Here is a 27,163-nt window from a genome sequence, read left to right as displayed (position 1 = left end):
TTCAGGTGGGTGAATTCTCCCTAGTAAAGTTTTTCACATAGGTTCATCAACATACAAGCAATCCATCATGTCACTGGACCAGGACGGACAGGTTTACTTTGTAATTGCAACTACTAACTAGATTGAAAGCCAAACCAACTCTCCTCTGTTTTCTAGCAGTCTTCTGCCTCATCCCAGCTGGATATTTCCCCAACCTCAGAGTGTGCACACACAATCAGCACGACAACATTCTCTGTTGTAACCAAGAGGACAAATATCCTCTTTGCTGGAGAACATGTGCAGCTAAGGATGTTCTGCTCAGAGCCACCCATGGTGTGGCTACTGTATCCCCATAACAGTATTTACCCAACTGTTCCCATTGTGTTCTGCTATTTTAAAAACTATTGCAATATGTGTCACCAGTAAAACACAGGAACATGGTTCCTGCAAGTAGTCACTAAAAGCTTAAAAGGAACAGAAAGCCTGAAAGAACTGAACTCATCTGTTTCGCTCAAATGCAGCTTGAAGCTTATGAGAGAGCCTTCTATCTTTTGCTCTCAAGATCAAAATCACATGCAAATCTCTCCTTGCTCTAGAAGGCAGAAAATTACTTGTTATGAAAATTAATAACACTGCAGTCTATCTAAAAAAAGAAGCTATTACATGTATAAATTCTACCACTAGATTCTGACCATCATTCACTGACCTCTGAAAAGCATGCTACCAAGAGAAGTGCACTACCTAACATTGACCTCATCAAATTAATTTTACAAATAAGTAACTTAAAAATAGAGAGAGAGAGATTTGTTTTTAAATAAATCACATACCTCTATTTGAATATTCCCGGAAGAACTTGAAAACCACCACTGGTGAACTCAGTTCATCTTCAACCTTAAAAAAAAAATTTAAATATATTTTCTCGTAGTTTTGAAAGATTTAATTTTTGAAAGATTAAGTAATTCATTAAACTGCCAGGCAAAGCAGATAATTTTGTTTTGACAGCAATAACTATGTTCATACTATCTCAGTATTAGAAGTTAACTCTAGGAGTGTAAGTAAACATCTGTAAGCACAGGAAAGTAAATCATTAGTCAGCTAATGCAGGATTATATAAATTTCAGGTATCTATAATTAAAATTCAAGTACTATAAAGCAAGGACCCTAAGTAGGTTCATTAGCAAATATACTGCACGAGTTTATTTAGCTTTAAGTATTTTCAGACATTAACATTAAAAAAAAAATCTCTTGGAAATCACCTCAGAATTACTGGGGAACATCAAGAAATTTCCAGGAGGAATAACAAGATTAGAACTGATCCTGCTTTGAGGACAGGATAAATGGGTCAGGCAGCTTCTGGAGGCAATCTGAGGCTACATTTCACAATTTGAAAAATGCAAGATTTATTTCAGCATAAGGGGGAAATGCTTCTGTAACTTGAATTCCGAAGGGAACTAACACTCTTGGAAAAACAATTTTTACAGAACTGGTTATTGTCACTCAGAATGATCCATGAAAACTAAGCAGAATATATTTTCTAGTTATTCTAGTTAATTAAAAACGGGGGAGCAAAGATTAAGTTATAAAACCAAGATATTAATTTTACACTGTACCGAAGTTTTAATGAAATCCAGGTTTTTCAAGTTTTCCAGCAACCTTTGACTCTAAAAGACCACAGCAGAAGGGAAACAAAAGGAACAGACAAATACAGTTTTAGGTGAAAATTAATCTGAAAAACAATAAATAGTCACTACTTATTTTTTCTTAACAAACCCCAACAGAGATTCACCCAATTCTTTTTTGTGAAAATAAAATTTAATGAATTGTTTTTTTCTTTTTAGTAAAACACCACTACACAGTCAACAACAACAGTATTTCTAGTTGATTGTAATGTATCAGAATAATAAAAAATACCAAAAGAATCAAAAGGATAGCAGCTATTATAAAAACATTCCTAAGTATAACTGCGTTCTGTTATGTCCATGTGGATGCCACTTGTCCTATCATCACTACCAGAACATTTTTCTGCTTGAAGACTCAAACTGTTCAATCAGATGGTGAAGATTCTTAAGAACAGTCTCCAGGCCATATTCAGCAGCAAAATATCCATAACCAATGTGCCAACAAGCTGTTGCTTACTAGCTGTGAGGCATGCTTTATCCTCTCCACAATCCCATCGTGGCCCAGGTACTGCAAGGAGAGCCACAGCGGCAGCGCCCGGAGCTTCTCCACAGGCTGACTGGATGTCAGCCCAGCTGCTAAGGACTGAAGAGGAAAACAAACAAACAAACAAACCACTATTAACCTCTCTTCAAGTAGTTCATTCTTGTCAACTTCTGGAATGTGTCACAGCTTAAATAGGGGAGCTTTTGCAAATTATAATTTAGACGCTTCAGAACAAGAAGGCACTCAACTAGGATCAAAATTAAAGTCTCAAGATCTTGAGAATAATGACTGAGAAATTAAACGTACCAAAGATGGATCCTCATGTCTGTAAAGTGTCACTGCAGGCACAGCTGGGAGACCCAGCCAGGAACCCAGAGTAAGAGTCATGCTGTCACATTTTGTAGCAGCCTGAAGATTGTGACAACGAGCAGAATATAAGCCACATATATTTTTATTAGATTATAACCTTAAAATCTAGAGCACATTATGTTTCAAGATATAGTAAAACATACCAGTACAGAAGAGGAGACATAACCCAAAGCCAAAGTTGCCAAATTCACACTAGAAAAATAAACTGGTTTTAGCACATATTTAATAATGTATTAAGAGACAGCATTTTAATCTTGAGTTTCAACAGTTCGTGTTGATGTGTAAATTAAGGTAATTTTTGTTCATATATTTTCCATTAATAAGCAATAGATGTTGCTGCTTGGTATTCCAAGATTGAAAACCCAAAAGTAAAAATGCCTTTCGATCTAAAAAAGTTTCAGTCCAACCTTTGGGGAGATCATCCCCCAGAGACCTACTCAGAATTCAGTATCAATTTGGTATTAAAAAAAAAAGCATGCAAATACAATACTATACAATGAACTATCAGGAGAAATTCTACTCCAGGATCAAAAAAAAAAAAAACCAAAAAAACCAACCAACCAACCCCAAAATCTTAGACAACTGCAGTCTTTATTGACATTGTCTAAGTTCTTGGAATTTCTTCTCCTCTTGGTTTAATCCTCCTTCCAAGTTATGCTGCACACTGCACTTGGCAGCAGTGTTCTTGACAACCTTCATTAAAGTGTCACCTCTTCCACACTCATTTCATTATCCTTTCTTATTCTTAATCATTACTGTATAATGTCTTCCCTGACTTGTCCTGTAAGGTCTCTTTATTCATATTCCAGGCTATTAAAAAGCAAGAGCAGATAATATTACCATAAAAGTAACCACTGACCTATGCTGGAATAACCACTCCAATTAATTATTCTTGTATATGTAAAACAATCTGTGTCTCATATAGTGACAAAATTATAACTGTATAAAATACTTAACATGACAAAAATAAAGATGGTCCTGTGGCCCTCTACTAGCTGGCTAGCTGTAAAATTATGTGCTCTCTAGTATTTATACTTTTTAATTAAAATAGTTATACAGAAATAAATTTCAAATTTCATACCCTTCTACATGGAGCCACATATTATACTGCTCACAAAGTTCCTTCAGGCGGCCAAGTTTATCTGTGTGCCCAGCACCTGGTGTCCCTTTGTTGAGAAGGGAAGGAGGCAATGACAAACATGCAAACTGGGACTCTACACAAAAGTACCTCTTGTAATAATTGTCAAAAATGTCACATAAGAGCAGGTAAGAGGATGTTTAAAAAGAGCCTACTAAACAATATTTATATCTGGTTCATTTTGACTTACGAGCAATTGGAATTCTAAACAAAAAATTACACTACTTATTTTGCTTGTCAATATATGTTAAAAATACATGGAAAATTAGAGATCCTGGGCATTAAGAGGCTCATCAGCCTCAGATAAGAAATGCAGATGTTTTTAGTATGTTCAAAGTATGACCTCACCTAAAAGAAACTAAACCAAGATTAACATCTATTTTTCCATGCCCAAAGCAAGTAACAGTCACCTCATTCATTTGTACTTAAAACAAATGTTGCTCATGAGCACTTCTGTTTAATTAACTACATGAAAAATGCAATTTTTAACTTTAAAGTTGATGGCACATCTGTCAAAAAATTCTGAAGAGTTAACGTGAAACAGATTTTCACCAAGAGATTTGCACTAAATTCTAGTGTTATTAATACCTCAACTGACATAAACAGAACTGTAGCAGTACAATCCAACTTTTTTAAAGTTAAATAAAAACCCCTGTAGGTAGATAATGATTGTGTGGTCATTAAGATATTGACTGATATTTCTTGACATGCAATCAACTTAGATATTTAAGCAAATATATTTTAATTTTGGATCCTATATATTATTTATTCATAAAATAGCATGCTTTTGTTGTTTTTGTTTATCTACAGCACTTACCAGCATTGGCCACAAGCAACAAAGGCAGCTTTCCAGACTCAATATCATCTTTAATCACTCTGTCCAACAGAGCAACATCCTGTTAACAATAAGATATATATTTTTAAATGTTTACCAAACAATACGAAATTGTTTCTGCTGAACTGGAAAAAAACATTAGGAGTGAAAATGGACATAACTCTGAAGTTCTGAAAGACATCCTTAATGTCTCTGTGGCTTGCAGTTTTTTCTTCTCAGAAGTAAAATAACACAAAGCTCAGATAAAGCATTTGTGAAAAATACAACACAAATACACCACGTAGTCTGGAACACACCTCCAACTGGATGCATTCTAGAAACCTTGGACTGAAAGTCACCACACTATATGCTAATAAAAATATCTTGCAAATGACAAGACAAAGGTACAAGCTGCTGGCTTGTCAGAAGATTTCAGCCTACAGTTTGTACATCTGTAAAAAAAAAAAGGAGATAAAAAAAAGGAGCTCTCAGGGAAAACAAACTTACCATTTGATGCTGAGATCCAAACATAGTGTTACAAGGCACACGGCACATGCAAGAAAGGGGTAGCCCGAGCTGCAATAAAAATGACAGAATTTCAACAACTGAGATATACTCATCTCAAGTTCACAGAAATATACACAGTGACACAAAATAAATGTGACAATAAAAAGTCAGATATTACATTATAAAGCACATTTCCTGCTAAAACTTTTGAAAAGCTCAGTCCTCATCCTTCAAAATGCCCCTTTTCATACTGTGTTTCAACAGGCAGACACAACATCCTAATTCTTAGAAATATTTATAAGCTATAAAAATCTACTATGTCCACAGAAAGGCAAAGAAGAGATGAAGATGAAGGGAGTCTGCTCATGGGCAACACTGATCAGGCAAATGTGTAGAAAGAACAAGAGAGCTGCAGAGACAGCCTGCTCAGCTTGCCTGGGGATGTGTATATTCAGTCAACAGTTGCATTGGGAAAAATCTGGAGGAACCTTGCCTTGTATCAGTGGAACTTCCAGGCAGACACACAGATCTAAAGGAAAACTTTTGCTGGCACCAACTAATTTACAGGACTGCTGCCAGCAGTGTACCAGCCTATAGTGCAAGTATTTGTCTCTTGCAGGAAAAGGCTAAACATATTTTTAAGATCCAAATTTCAAGTAGGCAATATGAAGCCAGGTAGGTTGCACTTGCAACTAAAGCCCCAACTGATTCACTTCACCTGATTGCACAGAGCTTGGCCCAAGCCTGTTCTAGCTGCAGAACTGATGTATATCACAGGCTGCTTAGTATGGAGCACATTAAATCCTTCTACTGTATAATCTTCATAGCGTGTGTGAATAACAAGTCTGCAGATTTTTAGGAGACCTTCACGATCATCTTCATGATAATAAGCTGATCCATTTTCATACCTGCAATAAAAGCCAAGCAAGTATGACCAACAAAACTGACAGCCAGTTCAGTGACTAAAATAACACCAGCAAAGGAGGTCACAAGAGGACAAAGAAGACAGATTAAAACCCCTTCTCTTTTCCCAGGATAACGTAGTGCAGAGTAGAAGGAAACTTTGATGAGAGAGGTTGAAATTAACAATGAAAGAAGCCCAGTATGTATTTTCATTCAGACTCAAAGACAAAATAAAGTTCCTAGGGACTTCCTTTACAGACATCAAAACCTTGCTTACTAAGAAGAGAGCTGGGGAAGGTACACACAAAAAGCTTTGTCTGGTTTTAACATATTTAAATTCTGGACTGTTAATTTTAAAGAGAATGCAACCTGACAAGTTAGCAAAATCAGAATGAAACACATGAAATAAAGTAAATGGGCAGAAACTTGCAATCTTTATTATGAAATCACAAATCAAGCTGTTTTGTAACACTCAAAATTACTGACATAATTTGTATTTTAGCAAGTTTGAAAATAAGACCACAATTTAGTATAATCTGTTCAGCACACTGCAAGACCATTTTCCAGATGTTTTAAATACATGAGTTACATAAATTAGTAACATTTTCCCCCAGAAATATTTTAATGATTTTATTGATATTTCACTTTCAAATTATTTTACAAGGCGTTTTTCCCTGGGGCTCACAGGGGTGCAGGTGTCTGCTCCCCCCCACCTTTTTTACCTCCTCTAAGTATCAGACCCAGGTGAGCACATTAGCCTTTAGAGTTAAGAAAAAGGAACAAAGTAACTCATGAAGATATAAGGTATGAATGTTCCACACTGAGGGCAATCCCTCAGCTGTAAATAAGAAGTAAGAATTTACTTCAATGATTGACCAATTAATGTGTCTTCAACTGTACTTTGGCCTGTAACTCAACCTTATAGCCCTTATAAAAGGATGTCTGCTTGAAGTTTTTCTTTAAGAAAAATGTTAAGTGTTTCAGACCTTTCAAAAAATATTTTTTAAGCTGTGGCACAGGCCATTTCTTTTTTTTACATCCTCAGCCCAGTCACACATATTTTTAAATAATTATCATTACCTAATCATACAAAAGTTATTTACAATAACTCACCTGAAAAGCCTGCAGAGCCAGAGAGTAGTATCAGAAAGGATCCTTGTTGTAAGTTTTCTCAGTCTTTCCCTGTCCAACACTGATATATAAGCAGCCAAACTGTGCCCCAGTAGAGCCATGTGACCCTGCTCACCAACATTTTGAAGTCTGCAAGCCAGAACACAGTAACTGCCAACTCAGTACAAGGCATGAACATTACAGTAATTTCAGGTTCACAGGTTTTTATGGTAGAATAGCAGAATTTGTTGACATGCAATTATAAATATTTAGCAGAGAGAAGTACAGTACAGCAGTCACCTTTCTACCATTGTGTATTAATGTACTAAAATACCCGTGTAGACAAAAGCACTTGGACTTCACACCTCAGCTTCTTGTCTGGCCAGACAGCTGCCATGAGTTGGAACTAAGCACCTCATCTACTTTGGGGCTTTAGACTGCATTACATATATACCTTTCTCTCCTCATGCAGAGAATACTCAGGAGACTTCTTACTATCTTTAGAGGCATAGCTTTCATTAATTTATTGGGGGAGTTGTTTGTTTGTTTGTTTGTTGGGGTTTTTGTTTGTTTGTTTCATCTCCATACTGGTTTTCAAATGCTAATCATACTGTTCAATAATCTTCTGCAGATTAGTTGGTATAATTTCCATTTTACAGAAAAATGGAAGTAAATTTTATTTCCTTTTTTTTTCCCTTTAAGATCTGCAGGAAGAGATGGTAGAATAATTATTGGCAGTCAAAGTTTTAAAAGACTTTCAAAAAGCTGAATACAAAATGAGCTGTCACATCAGAAACAATTGTCTTCTATAATTCAATTGAGTAATTCAAGCTTTACAATTTTAAAAAAGCACAGCACAATATCTTAAGAAACGTTGCACAATATTGTTACACTTTAAAACACTTAAACATGTAAGTTCTATAAGAGTCAGAACTAAAAAAAAAAAAACAAACCACAACATACATATATATATATATATTAAAACATATTTGATTTACCTGTATGCCTGTGAAGTTTCCTCTTCCTCCTCTCCATGCATTAGGTTCTGAACTAACTGAAGGATGCTCACCATATCCTGGCCACTGGTGCACCGAGAAGAAAACAAAACCCACAGAAAAAACCCAAAGGTTCAGTACCAATTTCTAACAAAACAGCCATTTGGGACACTGCATGTTAGGACATGAAGACAACATCACATTGTTACAGAATGCTGAGTGTAGCAAAGAACCCCAGCTCCTTGCTCAGGAAAAAGTAGATACTGAATACAAAATTGCTGAAGCAATTAACTCAAAACTCTACTTAATTATAGTAGGACACTTCAGTAACTGTGAACTCAGACTCACAGGAAAACAAATCTGTTGAAATCAGGAAATCTGGACTGAAAAGCTGAACTTGACAATGTTTAATTGCTTATTCCTGCACAGCAATAGCTAAGGATCCAAATTTCTCTCTGCATAATACAGCTTCAGCTCAAATTCATTTCTTAAACAATTACCTACAAATACTGATTTCTGGCAAACAAAAGCTACATCATACTTCTGACATCATGCACTCTAGAGCAATAAAACTGGAAAAGATCCACAACACTTGTATAATGCCAACTAAAATCTACAGAATTAAAAGAACACTCTGACAGTTGAAACTGCTTTTTATTCTTAGGAAAGCTAATTCAGGTGTCTCCACTCAGAACCAAGTCTAGCTTATCTGCACAGAAGACATAGATTTTGCAACACTTTCTGATACGTCAGCTTGGATTCCTTTAGGATCCTCTTCCAAAGAGGCCACAACCAAGTTAAAAGTTAGGGTTTTAAAATCTTATGCACAAGAGCTCCACATGGTTTTATTTTTTTTTAAGACCAGTGGTATGAAAATGTGGAGGATGTTTATTTTGGTATGGAGTGGGGTGGAGTTTGGAAGTTTTGTTTCATTTTCTTTTTTTTCAAAGGTTTTAAATTTTAGCAGCATCAGGTTTTGTTGTGTGTGTGGTTTTTTGTTGGTTTTTTTATTATTTGTTTGTTTGGGTTTTTTATCTGGGTGTTTTAATGAATTTTTATTCTATAACACAAGTTTATCTAGATGTACTTGATGTCTCAACCACAGCTGTAAACATCTTCATTAGATTCCAACTGTTCAGAACTTCAGTCACAAGAAAAAGTAATCTCTGTTTTTTTCCCCTATGTGAGTATGGAAATAGTAGAAATAATGCCTGGCCTAGTAAATGTTCATGTTTGCAGTAACACAGAAGTTTACTGGAAAACAAACATGCTAAACATATTTTACAGGTTTTAATAATTCAAGAGCATTATCTAAAAACTGCTGTTGCCTACCTGCCTTGGAGTGGTCCAGGAATATCCTTCCGTGCATATTTCTTCTCATTTTCCTCCTCCACTTTTCTAAGTTAAAGACACAATAAGTTAAGCATTTAGTCTGAGTTTTATAAGGTCAAACATGTAGCTGACTTTGGCTTGCAGAAACACACACTGGCAAGTTTGCAACCTATTTCACTAACAACCATTTCATAAATAAATCAGATGAGACAAATGCAAGTGTTTAGCTCAGAGTGAAATAAAGAGTTCCCAAATTTTGGTTTTCTGTTCTTTACCAGAAAATGTCAATACAAAAGAGTCTTACATATTCAGGAATTAAATGTTACTTGCACAGCAATAGGGAAAAAAACATTAATAGCTCTGAAAAAAAATACTTACTGGACTTGCTCTGAATATTACAGAACACATATAAAGATGTATATACACACTTATTTTCAAAATCTCCTCATTTGAGAAAAAATGGTGATTTGCATAGGTGTAAGATGCAGAATGACAATATGACCTTAACCTACTAGGAAAATTAGTTCTTTGATGCCTAATAACAATGATAATAATCCTCTTAAAGTTAGGTATTATTTTTGTAGCTGTACTTTGCACATACCTTTGATTGTCTTCTAGCATCTTCATTGCCTCATTCAAATTCTTGCCCATTTCTGCTAGAGTAGGGTCAACCATCTTTCAAGGAAAAAGATAACTTTTCTTAAAAGACCAAGAAACATTTCTTTTACCACTATCCCTGCAACATCCCCAATGAAAATCCGTGCATTAGGCAGATTCTTTTAATTAGTCAGTGTGTACTCATTTAAAAGTAGCAGTATGGTGTACATCCTGAACTCAGCACAACTGAATGTTTCTTTTTCATAACCATTTTATACCAGCAATAGAACTTCAACTACTCCCTTAAATATAAAAAATGACATGCAGTCTTATCTGAAATTAAAGCAAAAGCACCAAATACCTTCTAAGGGACACTCTAATCTTTCTACAGAGTATGTAAAACAGATCAATACCCCAAACACAATCATAAGTTACCTTCTAGAAAGCAATTTGTTTGGGAAGCTAAGCACTGAAAAAATTTGACCCAGGTGGGCTTTCGGTCACTGAGCACTCTGATGCAAATTCAGAGAGAAACCTGCACTCACTGACAGGGTTTTTTTATTTTTTAGATTGCCCGTTGAGCTAGGAGGTATTTAAACATGTTCAAGTAATAATTCCTAGAAGAGGCTAATAAGGCCAACATTTCTTACCTAAGAAATACAATGAGGTATAATTTAAGTTTGCTCTAGCAAGGCATAAGTAAAATGGCATCTTTCCCTGCCATTTCCCCATTCAGGTTGCCCTGACACTTTACTTTAACAACAGTAGTTTTAAAACCAGATGAGAAAACACCTAATCCAACTACTCTTGTAAATCTATTTTCTCCTGTTTAGTACCTCTAAACTGACTTTAAATCCTAACTTACTGGAGAGAAGCCCTTTAACTAAATAAGAGAGTAAAACTGACCCACAGCAGGCACCTTAAGGAAAGGCTGACATGCAGGAAACAGTCATCTTCAAGCAATTGCAACCCTCTAGCTACACAAAACAGGTTTCACTGCTGAAACCAGGTAACAGACACTTGTTAAAGAGCCTGTCATGATGGAAGAGCTTTAAAAAGCATTGAACTGACTCCCCCTGAACCAGTGAAACATTCAAAGATGAGTAAATAGTATTTTCCAAATAACTGCTTTTGCTTCAAAGAAATCTCTTGTGAATTTTGACCCAAAACACCTGGACGAGCTTGTGACACTGACAAGAGGTCTGGACAGGAACATTATCCATTTAAGGATCAGATGCTACTTATAAAATTCCAGAGAAGGTATAATCTGATACATGTATAGTGGTGGATATTAAACTGTATTTGAATAATAAAAACACCCTGTTTAGAAGGTAATTCCACTGACAAGACCCATCACAGTAGACAGCAAAAAGGTTTAAGATGCTCAGGTGACCCCTGTTTCAGACCTTCTTTTCCCATTCTCTGCTTCCCAAATGTACTGTAAGCACAGATTCCATAAATTCAACATCAACCCTTTTTCAGAAGACTGGCACTTAGAGCAAAGCCTCCATTAGTTAACCCTGTAGATTGCTGCTAAGGCTGGGGACTAGTAGGAGGGGAAAGGTGGTGGTTGTTTAAAAACAAAACAAAACCAAAGGAAGTTAATATTTAATAAGTAAGTTTATCCCACTACCCATGCTGCAGGAATATTGTATCTTTCCTGCTGAAGTATTTGAGAGCCAGTATTCCTGAAGGCCTGCACATGCTTTCCAGCACTGCATGTGACATGAATGAATCTGTTTGCTCACACACTTGTAGACACAAAAGCAAATTGAATCACAGAAGGTAGTGGGGTTAATCTACATGAGGATATTAAACTATTTTCACTGGGAGGACTCACAAAGAAAAGAAAAAATTGAGAGTTACCATATGGTCAAACACTATTTTTATCAAAATATTTAGAGATCTAACTCATATTTTAGGAAATGGTAGGTAGCTGAAAGAATGAGAAGCCAGGCATGGTTACACTGGATCAAACCATGATTGATTGCTCTCTCTATTCTGTGGCTTTAGAAATCACCAGTAACAAATGTTTAGGGGAAAACAAAATATTTTCCACGAGAATCCCTAGCATTTGGCAATAAATGGCTTTTTACATTTCTTGCTTCTACAACTTGTATTAGCTATGAGGTCCAAAACTTAGTTAAACACTGCATGACAGAACAGTACAAATATGAAAACTTCAAGACCTCATCACAGAGTTAAAAAAAAAAAAGCCACACATGACAAGCATTTGATACTCAGAATATAACATATATATATATAGCTAGAAGAAAAAAATTAAAATATGATAATTGTCAATATTTCCATATGTTTCCAGTGGTTTCTAGGGACCACATCAAAGAAACTCTGAAAGGAAATCTTACTTAAGAAATCAGTTTTGCTCCTGGGAGACTTTAAGTGAGTAATTGACTATACATAATTTACAGAATGTATTTCACATACTTTAATTCCTGTTGCCATAAAACATGTTTGATGGCTGGAAGGTAGTTATTTGCTTGAACCTTCCTCAGCACCACATACAAATATTCAAACAGATTGGTTATAGATGAGGACACAAGATGTAGAGGCATTACAAAAAGGGCTCTGAACTGTTTTTGTTTGTTACCAACACAAAATTAATGTGCTGGAATGACATCAGATGTTAAAACCTGCGTATGCTTGCCTTGTGACTCACACTGTCTCACTTAATAGTAATTACACATGTATGAAACCCTTCTACCAATAAGATGGCAGAATAAATACATAAAAGACAGATCAAAGAGTCATAAAAAGTTAGCTAAGCTCCCTAAAATAAAATGCTATGAAATCAAGCAACTCTTAGCATTCTGATGTGGGTTTAATTGGAAAATTAATACCTTCTGGTTGTTGTTTTGTTTTTTCCAGCTGTTGAGTGGACATGCTGCAACTTATTTTCTAAGTTATGGGAAGAAAAAAAAACCTTTAACAGTTAGATATTGAATCTTTATACCCTTCCTCCTCTGCTCACATTAGCAAGGGCATGCAGATAGGAAGCAGGAGACTGCTTATTTTAAGCAGGGAGAAAAACAGGTGTGGCAAAGTTACAACAACAAACCACTCAGTTAAGAAAAGTTTATGAAGATACTTCAATAATATGCCATAATAAAGCAGTATCTTGCTTTAGTTTAGTCTGTAAATGAGATCAAATGCATATAAATCAAATCAGTAATACATGGAGTACTATTTTCATTTTCTTGAACCTTTCTGAGGAAGAAACTGGCAGACAAGTTCTTGAATACCTCCTGAATCACAGGACATCGTACTTTTTGAGGGAGTTAGGACAGCTGCACTAGATATTATACCAGTTTCTGCACCCAGTCCTTTCCCTGGTATCGCAGGATCCGATTCTGAGCAGTTTGGTGGATCCTTTGACCAGATGAGTTCCAAGACAAGGAATGTCCTTGCAAGGAGGCACCAGCTTAGGCTTCTTCCTTCAAGGTGAAGGAAGCAACCTGACACCTCCTGCATTTTAAGTCCTTCAAAGACCCTGACATTCAGTACCTTCCTTTGACTTTTATCACTTGTTGCCTTAAACCAACTCACTAAGGTTAACTTGCAAGAGGTTTGATTTTTGGTTACTATTTTTTTTTAAGCACTTTGAACTATAAACTGGCTTTGGTTTATGGGCAGTATGTCTCACCTTGGGGTCAGGCAACTGGGGAAGGATAAGGGATGATTATCCAGTTGTGATAAGACTGAAAATTAATTACAAATTCAAAAAAGGAGAATATTGCTTCATATACCAGGGTTTTACAACCTTGAATTTGCATTCCCATAGGCTGTACTCCTAACGTACAAAAGGGACAATTTTAAATTAAGTATTTCATGAGACATACGCCTCATTTTCCCACTGTATTACTGTATGTGCCTAGAAGGAAGTTTTAGTATCAAATCCAAAAACTGTTCCCAACAATGAATTAATCTCAAACAATGCCAGTATTCTTCAGCCAAAAGAATACAGCATTTATTCTCTAGGCTACAAAAAAAAGTTTTAGATAACAAATAAAAAAGCAGCCATTTCATAACTGTTAGGCTTGAATGAAAATGGCACTGCAGCACCACAAGGCTTCTGCTTATAGGTATTTGCTCTTTTGTCTTTATCACTTCCCTGACACGCAGCAGGATATGCCAGCAGGACTGCTGGCATGAGTTTTTGATGAAGTTACCAGGATGTTGTGGTAATTAACACACTAACAAAAGTCACAGGCTGAGCAAAAAACCAAAACATTTTTTTTATGTTTAGGGAAAATACTGTTGTAGATACAACAAAAAAAGTTACAAGGAAAGAATTTGCCCTATCATACCATTGACAGACACCTAACTTGAAAATTTAAATGTTAAAGTCCTTCAAAAGATCGGTCAATTCTATCAAAATAAATCACAGATCTGTTAGCTTAACTTCTAAAATTTGACACAGGCTTCCAGAAGAACTTAAGTTTTAAGTTCACACAGAAAAAAATTCCTGGATTTCAGGTAAAAATAAAGATACCGCTTATAACACACAACATTCACATATCAAAAGAAAGAAACCTGATAAAACAAAGATAATTTGCAAAATCCAACTATCAGATTGTTTGTGTGCACATCTGTGTGTCAGATTCTACAAGTCTTCCTTGCAATCCTGCCATGTTAAGTTTTCAATTCTCAAGAAGTTTTTCATCTTCTAAAAAAAAATAATTTTTCAATGTGCAAGAAGCTAATTAATGTAGTAAATTAATGTCACTGCCTATAAGAGATTATTAGGAGATTCTACCAAAATGCCTTCTGCATTATTAAAAATATGAAAGGATTTATCACTGACATCCCAATATACACACATATAAACATGTAGGAAAGAGAGAACCTATGGTTCAAATAAAAGACAGTCTCAGATGTACTACATTAGTGCTTCAAGAAGCACAATATAAATGGATGTACATTCTCTGATGATAAACATATCCCAGTTTGGATGAATTTCAAAATTATTTAGGGAGAAGACTTATACACCATACTCAATATTAGATAAAGTTCAGACTGTATCATTATTCTACTTGAGACCAGTTGATAAAGATCATATTCCACAACAGCATATTCAAATAATTTCAGACCAAGCACTGGTCACTGTAACTTTTGACAGTTTTATAACTAGTAAAGAACTTAACCTTCAAAAGGGTATCAAACACTCTTTAACACTGTATACTTCATGTGGATTGTAATACATCAAATAATTTTGTCACCAATTAATTAACCACATCAGAAGGTCACTCTTTCCTTCCTGGTCACTAGAGCACATCCTTTTTAATGTTCTTGGCAAATTCCCAAGATTACCTAGAATTAACATGCTGTGTACAGTAAATGATATGAAGGGGAACATCTCTTAAGCACCCAAAGTATAAATTATTCCACATGTATACTGTCCTCAAAAACATAAAACAATGGTGATAAGCTATGTATCAGCAGCCACTCCATCCTCACTTCTAAGACAGATCTTTGAAAAACAGCAGGTGCCACGGAAGCCACCAGAAGTGTGGCAGGTCCTAGATTATTCTATCAGATTCTGACTAACTCACAGTGATAAAGGAAATACAAGTTTTCTCAGTCCCTTATGGTAGTAAAGAATCAATATTTGCTTTGTACAGCAGAGAGCAAACACAGGGAAACAAATATCCCTACCATGAAATGAAAAAAATACAGTATTTACTCTACTGTCATCCTGAAGGCTAAAGTTCCCAACAAAAAAGCTCCATCTTCTTTTTAAGAAAGCCCATTCCTAAATCAATGTCCTGGTACTTATTCAGTTTTAACAGATCCAGGACAGAGAAAAAACCAACCCTCGCACAGGGCGACGAAGGCCAAGCGCCGTGAAGCTCCACTGTCTACTGAAGGCTTCCGGAGGCCAAGTTAGCACAGGCCCGTGTGGCACAGCCCCTCGGGGCAGGTGGCCCGGGAGCGCCGGTGGAGCCGCGACCCCGCCGCAGCCCAGGCGCTGGGGAAGCGCACCGAGCCCCGGCCACCGCTGATCCCAGTCCCCTCCTCGGCCCCGGCCCTGGGACACGGCCCCACCGCCCCCGCAGCGACGCGACCACAAGGGCCCGGTCGCCTTCAGGGCCCGCCACGCCTCTGCACCCCTCCGCCCGCAGGTGCCCCGGCCCCTGGGCCCCCTCATCCCCCGTCAGCCTGACATCACCCCACAGACCTTCTCCAGAGAGGCGTCCATAGCCGGCGAGGTCGCCGGTGCGCACCGCCTCCCCGCCGGGCACTTCCGCCTCAGCCCCGGCCGGCTCCACGCTGGCAGCGCTGACGAGGCGGCGGCGGGAGGGGCGGGGAACGCGCTCACCTAGGGAACGGCGGCAGGCCCGCCCCGCGGCTGAGATCACCGCGGCAGTGCGGCGGGGAGGAGCCGGGGCAGCGGCACTACCGAAGACGCGGCGGGGCCCGGCTCCCTGACAGCGCGGGCCGGTGAGAGCCCAGCCCTCTCCCTGCCCGCGGCACAGCGCCCGCTGCCGCTTCCTGACACCCCCCTGCTCCAGCTGGTGGAACAGTCCCGAGGAGCCACCGGGAGGTGACAGGTACTGGCGCATGCGCAGTGCGCGCAGCCCGAGCAGTGTTTCCAGCCGAGGAACGGAGCTGGGAGACCAGAGCTGTTCCGGGTTGGATACCCCGGGTAACGGTTCGTGGCATCCCGGTACCCCGGGAGGGTTCTGCATGGTTCAAGCCTTCACAGACTTCCCGGCTGGCACCCTGGCGTCGTCAGTTTGACCTACAGGGCAGTCCTTGCACTGCTAAAACCTGTTTTTCCAGAGCTCGCTTTATCGTTCAAGCTGCAGTGACTTTGTGACACATTCCTCTTCCTTTTAGCGCCATTTATATTACTTAACAGCTGTTTTTTTTCCCAGAGCCACATCTATTTATTTGGATGGCAAGGAGAGCTCATGAGCCCTGACTGTGTCTCCCAAAGGACTGGGCAGCTCACTCCTTTGTTATTAAAATGTATTTCAATCTACAAACAAACCATGCCTATTTATAATGATTCCTGGAAGATTTCAGTATAGTTTCAAACGCATTCATCCCATTTCCTATGAGGACACAGTGACTGAGCTACCACCTCATGACTGGAGATGGTTCCCTAAACCAAGTCCGAACCCAATGCCAGGACCAAGGAGAGGTCGGGGACGTTCTCGTCGCTGTAGCCAAGTGCTGCCTTGCAGGACAGAAGCCTCCGTAGCTGTCAGCTCACTACATCCACTTCAGATCCACTTTGTGACAATGGTTTTATGTACACCAGTCTCTAGAACAAACATACATCACTTCTGATTTCTCCTCAAATTGTCTCAATAGCAGAGGGCAAAGCAGAGCAACAGCAGGGGCTGCTGCCTTGCTCAGTGAGGGAACAGAAACCAGACTACATAACAACAGCAAAACTGACAAGAAGCCATAACCTACTCATGTAAGCAAGCGCCAAGGAGCTAATTAAAAAGATAATAAGCAAACAGTGCCTAGTTTCCCCATGTCTCTTAATTGTTCCAGCAGTACTGTATAGTGCCTTCACGGTGCACTCTGGACGATAGCCCAGGCGACACAGTGACCTACTTCTCCCCAGTGAACGCAGTTACTTGAAAAACCACCCCACGAACTAGAGCCCGAATGCCTGGCCATCACCCGCTGGCTCCCAGAGACGGGGCGCATCCAGGCGAGGCCGAGCACGGGCACTCAGCAGGATGCCGGCCTTCCCTCGTAGGGGCAGACCCAGCGGAGGCGGCACCCCGGGCGGAGTAGCCCGGAGGGGAATCGAAGACCGCAGAGATGGAGAGGGCGGCGGCGGGCGGGCCCGCGAGGAGGAGGAGGAGGCGGCGGCGGCGGGCGGAAGAGGCGACGGGCCATGGCCGGGGAGCTGCTGCGCGGCGGGGTTCGCCGCTTCCCCTGGCTCTGCAACGTGCTGCTCTACGGCGGGCTCTTCGCGGCGGGAGACGCGGCCCAGCAGCTGTGGCGGCGGCGGCGGCGGGGGCAGCCGCCCGACTGGGCGCAGACGCGGCGCGTAGCGCTGGTGGCCCTCGCTTTCCACGGCAATTTCAGCTACGTCTGGCTGCGGGCACTAGAGCGGGCGCTGCCTGGCCGCCGCCCTGCCGCCGTGCTCGGTAAGGTGCTCTGCGACCAGCTCCTCGGCGCCCCCGTCGCAGTCCTCGCCTTTTACACAGGTGAGTGCCGCCATCTCGGGGCGGCGGGGCGGACGTGCCGAGCGGCGGCCGACAGCGTCGACCGGAGAACCCCGGCGGCGCCGGCAGGCGTGGAGTCAGCACACCGAACGCGGGACTTCTCACCTCAGGTTGTACGAGGTGTTGAGGTACACGCCTGCCTGCCAGGCGGTGATCGCTGCGGGCCGGGTCTCGCAGTCCCGCACCAGCGTTTCTGAGGCTGCGGGAGCCGGCTCGCAGCGATCCGAAGCCTCGGAAAACAAGGCCTCGGAAAACGCCGCAGCCGCTCGCAGAGGGATGGGGAAGCTGCTGGGGACCTGCCAAACCCGGTAGCTCTGCCCCGGTATGCACGTAAGGCAGCACGGAACGAGAGGTTGCTGTGCTAAAGGAGAGTCCTGCCCTGTCTTCGTTGGGCCCCTAGCTTTGAATTAGTTGCAAGCAGTTCAGACCTTGCAAGGACTGTACCATCCGTGTCTGCTTGAATTGCTCTGCTCAGTTCTCAACATCAGCTGTCTCATTTCACAGCTGTAAATGTCGGGAAATACTATAGTTCAACAAATAAACTGTACCATCTGCTGCTGCAAGAGTGCATAGCAGTACAGTGTTATTAGGTGGCAATGTGTAATTTCAAAAGTTAAGAGACTCAGAGGAGACTAGTATCTATTTCAACAATAAACAGTAAATAAGAAAAATTATAGGTGAGACTGGTGTAAAACAAGGCTCTAATTTAATTTAAATTTAATGTGGAAGAAGAGTGAGAAGGGTACTCTTCCTGCCTGGTGTTGGGAGATTTCCATTTTATGACTGACAGGCAAAGCATTCAGTTTGTGACTGAAGAAAAATGAAGGAAAAAGTCAAACATCAGGTATTTACTCTCAAAATCTTATCTGCCAGTCAGACTGTAAGCAGAGAATTACCCAATGACCAGAAGAATTTGAAGGACGACAGAAGCAATGGGAAACATGCCTAAATTGGGCAGCAAAATAATGTATCCATTGAGATACACCAACAACTTCATAGCATGCAAACTTCTAGGTGTACCTGATTTGGTCTAAGCAGCTTGGGCCTCTGCTTTTGGTTTTCAATTGATTCATTAAAGCGTGTTACCTAATACCATTGTTTAATACATATCTCACGTCACATCTTCCAGTTAAGGTAGTATCATCTGTCTATCTATCTCATGGGTTTAAAAGGTGCTTTCACCAAATCTGTTCCACTACCATACCACAGGGAATTACGTGTCACTAGAACACATATAATGTACAATATATTCCAGTTGATACATCACATCAACACAGAGTCATGTCAATGGATGAGTAGATTCACGTAGCATATTCAGGCAGCTGGAATGGTAATTTTTTCTTTGTATTTATATCAGATTTTCTTTCAAAACTATTTTATTTTGAAAAGAGTTTGGGACATAATTCAAATTAGTTAATGAGTCGTTTTTGTGGTTCTTCTGATTGTTGTAAATGTTTTGCTACTAGGTATGAGCATCCTTCAGAGGAAAGAGGACATATTTTCAGACTGTAAAAAGAAATTTTGGAATACATATAAGGTGAGGCAAACAATTCACTTATCTACCAGATAGAGGAAAAAAAAAAAGGAGAAAATATTTTAAAGACTGCTTGCTTCAAAAGCCTTTCTTTCACTTCATTATTTGATTCAATGTAGGAAGCTTTAAGTATCAACAGTCACCTGAAGTCAGCGTAGTCTGCAGCAGGCACTGCTGCCAGATGGATGAAACGATGCCATTTTAAAACCCTACTGTGTTTATATACATAACAATTGCACCAAGCCCTGTTTGAATGAGAGCCTTACAATACAACACTGATTATATTGTACTACATTTTATCTCACAAAGTACCCATACACCAGTGTTTAGTTATTCACGCTGTTTACAAATCTTGCATGTACACCTGTAAAAATAACTTGTTATAGAAATATCTTTTTTAGGAATCAATTTCAGCCTGTACTTTTTTTCAGTGACAGTCTTCTCACTTTCACAAATATAGTCCATTGTTTTAAGAAGACTTTGGTCTGCATTTCTACATACATGCATAAAATTATCTGTGCTACAGAGCTGCAAAAAAAAAAAAAAAAACAAAAAAACGGATTTAAAAGATCTCTTAAGCACAAGAAGAGATGGATTAGCAGAAAAAAATAAAATAGAAACTGTGATTTAATGTGAATTTATTTTCACATTGTAGAAATACATGGGTAGGACAGAAAAGAGTAATTTTCATTCCTGTGGAGGATGATTCTAAAAACAGTGACCATTATATCCTATCAAAACATAAGGTTTCTATTTCCCTTATGTTCTATGAGTAAATTATCATTGATTTTTTGCAAAAAAGCCTTACATATATGAGTAACTAGAGGGAGCATTGCAAATGTGAAATAAAAAAGTGTTCAGTGATATTTTTAATTCATGGCCGAAACAAATGTTCACATATTTAAACATTTGTTCTCCCATCTGGTAAATGTGTTTATGTATCTGGTGTCAGATGACTTTAAAGACTTAACTGTGCCTAGAGTTTTGTATTTAAAATTAGTTAAAATAATGTATTTGAGAAATTCCTGGTATAGTGGTTATTGAAGGTGATTAGAAGTTTAATATTGTAGCCTTTAAGGTAAGCAACTTAATTTACATTTGCATCTTTTGTTAAGTATACTCAAATATGTCTTAGTCTTTGCTAAATATGGTAAGAAAAAATGAACCATTGTGGTTGAAATCTGTAAGAATAACAAATTATTCATTTTCCTTTCAGACAGGACTGATGTACTGGCCTTTTGTTCAGGTGAGTTTTTAGGGTAACTCAGCAAGCCCTTCTTCCTTATAAAACCTAATTTAATGCATCTGCAGTCTATCCAACCTAGTGAGCAGCCAGTGGAGTTGTTGGGTGGGTAGGTTAGTACTTAAGGATGCCTGGACCACTAACTGAGCTCTCTCTCCTCCCAACACAGCTTTCAAACTTCATTTTGGTCCCTGTTTACCTGAGAACAGCTTACACGGGACTCTGTGGCTTTGTCTGGGCTACCTTCATTTGCTTTTCCCAACAGAGTGGAGATGGCACAGCAAAATCAGCATTTATGTGGCTCCAAAGAGAGAAGGTCAATGCAGATGAAGAATCATCAGAAAAATAAGAACTTGAGTCTGGAGCATGTTCTAAACAGAGTTTATGACAGTCAGTAAACCATACTGCAGCCTCACTGCTGTGTTTAGAATAAAGTCATCTTAACATTTCTTGGTTAGTATAAGCAGTGGAACAGTTTGTCTTTGTGCCTGCTTATTTTTCATAAAAGAGGCCAATTGTATATAGACATCTAATTATTTTCATGCTGCCATCACGTCTTTTCTGGGAACAACTGACTTGCAGGGTAGTGTAAGCATTTGCACATCATGTCAGACTGCTTTGCTGGGGAGAAATATTAACTGTAATTTAAGTTTCAAGCAACTTGTAATTGCTAGGAGAAAGAATGCTAGGAATGTGAAGTCATCAGTTGTTGCACTTGACAGTTGTTACAAATGCAAGATTGCTTTTTCTGATCAAAATCTAGTGGATTTCTTATCTAAAAAGTGGCACTGAATCTGTTTTATTCAGAGAAAACAAAATTGCTGTGTTTGCTTCTCTATAGGGGCAATCTTGTTTTATTCTACATTAAAATCTATGTAGCAAATAAATTATTTCATAGAATGTACAAACCTGAAGTATATTTGTACATCTTTTATCTTCACTGGGACAGTAACTTCAGTCAGAGTTCTCTGGGGTGGATGCTTCATACTCACACTTGGGAGAAGCATCACTCATAAACAGCTCCTGCACAATGAAACCTAACTAAACACTGCAGGGAGCTTTTGCTGGATCTGTCAGTGACTTTTGCCTTCGGCCCTCTATGGGCAAAGTATTGAAGAGTACATGGGAGTCTTGACACTTTCTCTCTTTTCTACTGTTTCATTATGTTCAAGATACAATTAAGATTTTGAAGAAAAAGAACATGGGAAGGAAGGTAATGTGAATGCTAGAATCCCTCACAAAACAATCCAGCTATATATAAAGATCTTGCATTTCTTCTTAAAATGACTTTTAAACATTCCTGTTCCTAAAACATAATGTGTAAATACACATAGAAGACTTGGAAAAAGTGAACATTCATCTGTTCTGTTAACAGATGACCAGGTCTGAATTGGTATTTTTCCAGTGCACATCAGTATTTTTAAAATGTGCGTATGTATCTCAGAATAGGAACTGTGCAAATTTCTGTGATTGCAGTAAGTTGAAATCAGACCAGTAAAGAAGGCTTTGGTTTATTAGAATGGGATTTTATGACTTGAAATTATTAAACTGTAAGTTTGAAAGAGTATCTTATTTAACCCATCTTTGATGATTGTAAAGAGAAGACTCAACCCTCTTTCTTTACAATAATAGTAAACCACTTTGAGGAATATTTGAATTCCTCAGTCCTCTCTAAATAGTAGTGCAAAGCCTGCTCAGGCTATTAAACATGTATTCCTTTGGCCAGCAGCTGTACTACTTAGTATATTGCTTACAGTTATTTGTCACTGTGGGAAGTGCTGCTTAGCTCAGAAGTGATGGGGATTGTGCAGGAGCTGCCCAATCTGTTCCAGGTACAATCAGCCTGTTTAGCATAACCCAATGGTCAAAAGTGATGCAAAGTACTTGTATGGCTTTGACTGCATGACTGAAGCAAAAGGGAAGAGGGTAGGTGGCTTCTACAGTCTGTTTTGCTGGCAGAGAGGTCAGGAAGGTAGCTTCCCTCTCAGGACAGACAAGTCACTTCAATTCCATCCAGAGAGACATGGAAGAGGACACCTGCCTATGAACTTAAGGTGGAATTAATTTTAATTGACTTTCAGCATCTGTAGTGTGGACATCTGCAACTTGGCTTATCAGTTTAATCTCTGTTTATAGTCCATGGAAGAAAGTAGGTAGTTTTAGACGTCTGTTTTAGGGATGGTGAACTGTAGATTTTAAATGTGTCTTTCTGTTGGTAACAGAGTTTAGTCAACTGGCTGCCATGTAGTTAGCTTCGTTGCAGATGCTTGCATTTGGTGAACTGAATTCCCCTGGTTCTTGTCTACTCTGCATGACCCTGTGGAACAATTTAGTGGGTGTTGATGTGTGAATCCCACAGCATGGATTAGGTGGTCCTGATGCTGACATCCAAGTAGGAGTAGAAGACCACAGAGGAACTAACTTCTTTTTACCCATTTAAAAAATGAAAGATGAGTGAACAGATGTTTCAGACAACTACAGCTGTTAAATTGATATTGTATGTATAAAGTCCTCAGGATAAAGAAGTAATTTCTGTGGTCTTTTCTTCTGCTGGTATCTTTAGGATCAGAATAGTTTTTAAGGTATGTTTATTCAGTGAAACTTAAAGGTTTCAAACCAGGTGTACTAACTATTTGACCTTTTTCTTACAGATGCTATTTATTTGTATTTCTGCTTGTGCCTTAAGTGTTTAATGAGTAATAGAATTCACTTGGAGAAGGGAACTGGAAACTGTTGCCATTAGAAGAGTCTAACATTGTTTGTTTCCTGTAAGTAGTATGTGATGCTCTGCCACAACTCAGTGCAAAAACTACTTCTATATGGGTGTTGGTGGTAAAACTTAATCCCCAGGTGAATCAAGAATTCAAAACTATTTTCATGATCTGTATGATTCTGATACTTTTCTTCAGCAGTATTTAATCAATGGAAAATGCATCTTATTTTAAACAGCTTAAAAGCTTATACAAGCTGTGTTTTATTGCACTATGTTTTTGTGCTGCTATCTTTTTGCTTGGGAATTTGACCTGAATCCTGCTTTGTCTTCAAGTTTCTCTGACTGTGGGCGTCAGGGTTTCTGCCCATACTTCTGTTCCTTAGGTACAGTTCTCTCATGTAATGGAAGTCTGTAGCTCTATTTCAGTAAACTTTAGATTCTGCATCACTCTTTCACTTCCTCTGTTTCTCATGTTAAGTACTTGACAGCTAAGTAACCCAATTCCCTTTTCACATTAAAAAAAACACTTTTTTTTTTTTTTTTTTCATTACGAACATGAATTTGTCTTACAAGCATTTCAGACCCACATAATACAGAACAATGAAGCTGTATTGGGACAGTTTCTCAGAGTGGATAAATTAATGCACCTTCTAAAGATTTTCTGCTTCTGTCAATTTAGTTTGAGGAGCTGACCTCTTGGTTCTTAAAAACTTTTTTGACAGATTTTTTTTTCTTGCTTAGAAAATTATCTCACAGAATAACAGAATGGTTGAGGTTGGAAAGGACCTCTGGATGTTCAGCCCAGGTACACTAGTCCAACCCTATTAGACACATCTATGAACTTCTATTTGCTTCTAAAGATTCAGTAATTTCTTCCAAAAGTAATAAAGATGTGCAAGAGTTTTCCCAATGTCTCTCCACCACCCTTTCAAAAACAGCCATGTGGGCTTTATGGTTATTTCAAGGAACTGCACTGATCTTTACTGCCATCTGAACATGCAGATTTCCATAACCAGAAAGCTGAACAGAATTCTACATTACGGAGGTGTTCAAGAAGGAGGGAACACTGCCAATAGCTACTAGGCATGCATTCAGGTGACATTTCCATTTTCTGTCATGTGTCCTCTGTAAGAGTAAATGGAATGAGAATACATTTGTACCAGGTGCTGTGCCAGCTTGTTATTCTGGATACCTGGAGATGTAGAGTCTGATTTTGATAAAATGAGAATTTGAAAGTGTATTTTTCTACTGAAAATCTTTTATGCAAATATACTTCCTGTGATTACTGGTAAATGAAATATATCCTTCTAGGCTTGGAAAATTCAAGAAGGTCTTTTTCACACCAGAAACAACTATCCAGTAACACAGCATAAAATAATCAGTTTCATACTGCAGTGGAGGTGATTTGTTACTATATCTGATACTTTCAATTCTCTGTATAGCACAACCTTTGAAATCTATGCAGCTTCAAGCCTTCTGATTCTCTGCTGTGCCAATGCTTTCTGCTTGTGGTGCTGCCTCTACTGCTAGTGCCAATCCAGTTGGATGTGCAAGGAGTACTTGAATTTGACTAAAACAATGAATTTCAAGTTTACTGAAAAATGTTTGTGTTTTTGCAAAGACTTAATAAACATTAAATGCTATTCTTTGGCTCTGTCTTTAACTCGTGTGTGTACAAATACAAAGCCAGGTCTTATGCAAATATCTTATGGATTTTCATGGACCACACACAGCAAAAAGCTCAATATGATGTCTTAGACCTTATTACAGCAGCAGAGCAAAATATAATCAGGGATTATTCATTGCATTTGAAGGTTAGTTACATACATCAGATCATTTGCCACCTCTGAACAAATTCAGAACAGAATTCTCATCTTCAAAGCTTTATGCTGGAGCCAGTGGACTTATTTTTTTATTAAAAAGAGGTAAAACTGATATAATTATCTGCTTAGATAATCAATGAATTTGCAGAAGGAACTGAGGAAGTTGAGCAGGAAAAAGAAAAAAAAAAACCTGAAAAGAACAGAAGCTAGCTAGGGGTCCTTACTGAAGAATTACACTCAGTGTAGTTGGTGTGGGATACTCTTGGGAAGAAAACCTGTTCAGAGGATTTGAGGCAGAAGGGAGTAATGTATTCCACAACTGGAAGAGAGATACCACCTCCTTTCCCTGCTGTAACTTCTTGCATATTTAGAATGAGGAGGAAGCTTTATGGAAAGGTTTCAAGTTGAAAAATTCTGTTTCATAGATGTTATGGCCAACAGGGGAAAAAAAGATCATTCAGTCTGAATTCTTGCATAATGCAAAGAGTTCTTCCATACCACTGATGTTGAGTCTCATGGCATCTTCTAGAAAGGTATTCAAAGCTTTCAAATAATGGGGGTTCTTGAGAAATTACTTATGTATTTTCGTTAAGTTTTATCACTTTTCTAAATCAATCTAGCTTTACTATCTTAGTAAAATTTTTTTTTTCTCTTTCTGACAAGATTTAGACTTGGTACAGTATTCCCTTTCTGGCAAGATTTAAAGAGTTGCTACAACAGACAAAGTCTTCTGTATTCATTTAGTATTAAACTCTTAATGTTTTTGTCTATTCCTTGGATAAACCACAATAGGTTTAGCTCTGTTTGTCCCTTACTAAATAATTCTTTGAGTACTTTTGTGAACCCTTCTTTTGCATTGCAACTTCTAACTTGAAATGTAGGCAGTAACACTGCAGAGATTACTCCCAGTGACAGTTTCATGTTATTTCATATATATTTTTCTACTGCTGCTTAATATTCCTGTGCTTAAGCAGCCAAAGAGTAGATGTGCTCCCTTAATTACAAAATTGCATTGAGAACTGACATTCATTTATCAGTCCAAAATGATTAAAGTTATTGTAATCCATTTTAAACAACGAAGAATGCAGATTACAGGTGAGTGTTGATGTACACTTCAACATCATCCACACTAATAAACTGACTTCCCTTTTTTTGCAGGTTATTAAATTAATGTGGTAGCACCCAAAGGCTTGCACCATGTATCCAGATAGAAAAACATACTTCACTGCAGAGTATAGCACAATGCATCATTCTGCTCTATGCAACACAAGTAACAATTACATTTTTTCTTGTGCTGAGAGGTCTCCAGATTAATGAGGTGTGCAGTTAGCTTGGAAAAGAGATTGTGATTGACAGCTCTGCTGTATCAGCAGGTACATGGGAGAACTCCAGAAACTGAAGAATGGGCCTTTTTGTTTGCTGTGTTCAGAGAAACCCAATTATGAAGTGGGGCTGTAAAGTAACAGGGGGAAAGGACAACAGGTCACACCCTGTGAACACACAGGTTTTGTTAAGTTATGTAATGTGGGACACCTATGCAAATGCTTCCTCCAGGAGAAGACCTTGAATATGGAATCTTGATGTAGTCATTCTCTTGTGTTTGTGACAGTCTGCAGGGCTGAGCCCTTACAGTATTTTGTGACTTTTCCAAAATGGGCAGTTAAAGACTTCCTATTTACAGTAAATCACCTTACACATTCTTTGTTTTATGTCATTAAACTCTGTGCATC

At 38.7% G+C, this 27,163-nt stretch overlaps 2 protein-coding genes across 8 annotated transcripts in view; one reads left to right on the top strand and one right to left on the bottom strand.

The window, feature by feature from the left end:
- PDXDC1 (pyridoxal dependent decarboxylase domain containing 1) overlaps nt 1-27,163 on the bottom strand; it is a 59,440-nt gene that overhangs the window by 13,921 nt on the left and 18,356 nt on the right. For 5 of the 6 annotated variants that reach the window (XR_011729264.1, XM_071760826.1, XM_071760829.1 and 2 more), the window contains exons 1-14: nt 16,104-16,410; nt 9,912-9,985; nt 9,311-9,376; nt 7,982-8,065; nt 6,987-7,133; nt 5,689-5,878; nt 4,971-5,039; nt 4,467-4,545; nt 3,593-3,677; nt 2,655-2,703; nt 2,449-2,550; nt 2,116-2,241; nt 1,590-1,640; nt 807-870 (exon numbers count right to left, since the gene is read on the bottom strand). Coding sequence is in view for 5 of the 6 variants with exons in the window: in XM_071760826.1 (XP_071616927.1) it covers nt 807-870; nt 1,590-1,640; nt 2,116-2,241; nt 2,449-2,550; nt 2,655-2,703; nt 3,593-3,677; nt 4,467-4,545; nt 4,971-5,039; nt 5,689-5,878; nt 6,987-7,133; nt 7,982-8,065; nt 9,311-9,376; nt 9,912-9,985; nt 16,104-16,124 (1,207 nt within the window). In the remaining variant the exon portion in view is untranslated. Of the gene's footprint in view, nt 1-806; nt 871-1,589; nt 1,641-2,115; nt 2,242-2,448; nt 2,551-2,654; nt 2,704-3,592; nt 3,678-4,466; nt 4,546-4,970; nt 5,040-5,688; nt 5,879-6,986; nt 7,134-7,981; nt 8,066-9,310; nt 9,377-9,911; nt 9,986-16,103; nt 16,411-27,163 lie in introns of those variants that run through there. The other variant, XM_071760830.1, reaches the window with a different exon arrangement.
- LOC139804059 (bMERB domain-containing protein 1) overlaps nt 16,689-27,163 on the top strand; it is a 47,057-nt gene continuing 36,582 nt past the window's right edge. Inside the window, exons 1-4 of one of the 2 annotated variants that reach the window (XM_071760836.1) lie at nt 16,689-18,102; nt 19,587-19,657; nt 20,871-20,900; nt 21,067-25,237. In XM_071760836.1, the coding sequence (XP_071616937.1) occupies nt 17,787-18,102; nt 19,587-19,657; nt 20,871-20,900; nt 21,067-21,246 (597 nt within the window). In that variant the 5' untranslated portion in view covers nt 16,689-17,786 and the 3' untranslated portion in view covers nt 21,247-25,237. Of the gene's footprint in view, nt 18,103-19,586; nt 19,658-20,870; nt 20,901-21,066; nt 25,238-27,163 lie in introns of those variants that run through there. The other variant, XM_071760837.1, reaches the window with a different exon arrangement.

Source organism: Heliangelus exortis, chromosome 17, assembly GCF_036169615.1.
Source record: "Heliangelus exortis chromosome 17, bHelExo1.hap1, whole genome shotgun sequence".
Lineage (NCBI taxonomy): Eukaryota > Metazoa > Chordata > Aves > Apodiformes > Trochilidae > Heliangelus > Heliangelus exortis.
The sequence above is the reverse complement of the archived record's forward strand: the minus strand, read 5'-3'. Positions and strand labels throughout refer to the sequence as shown.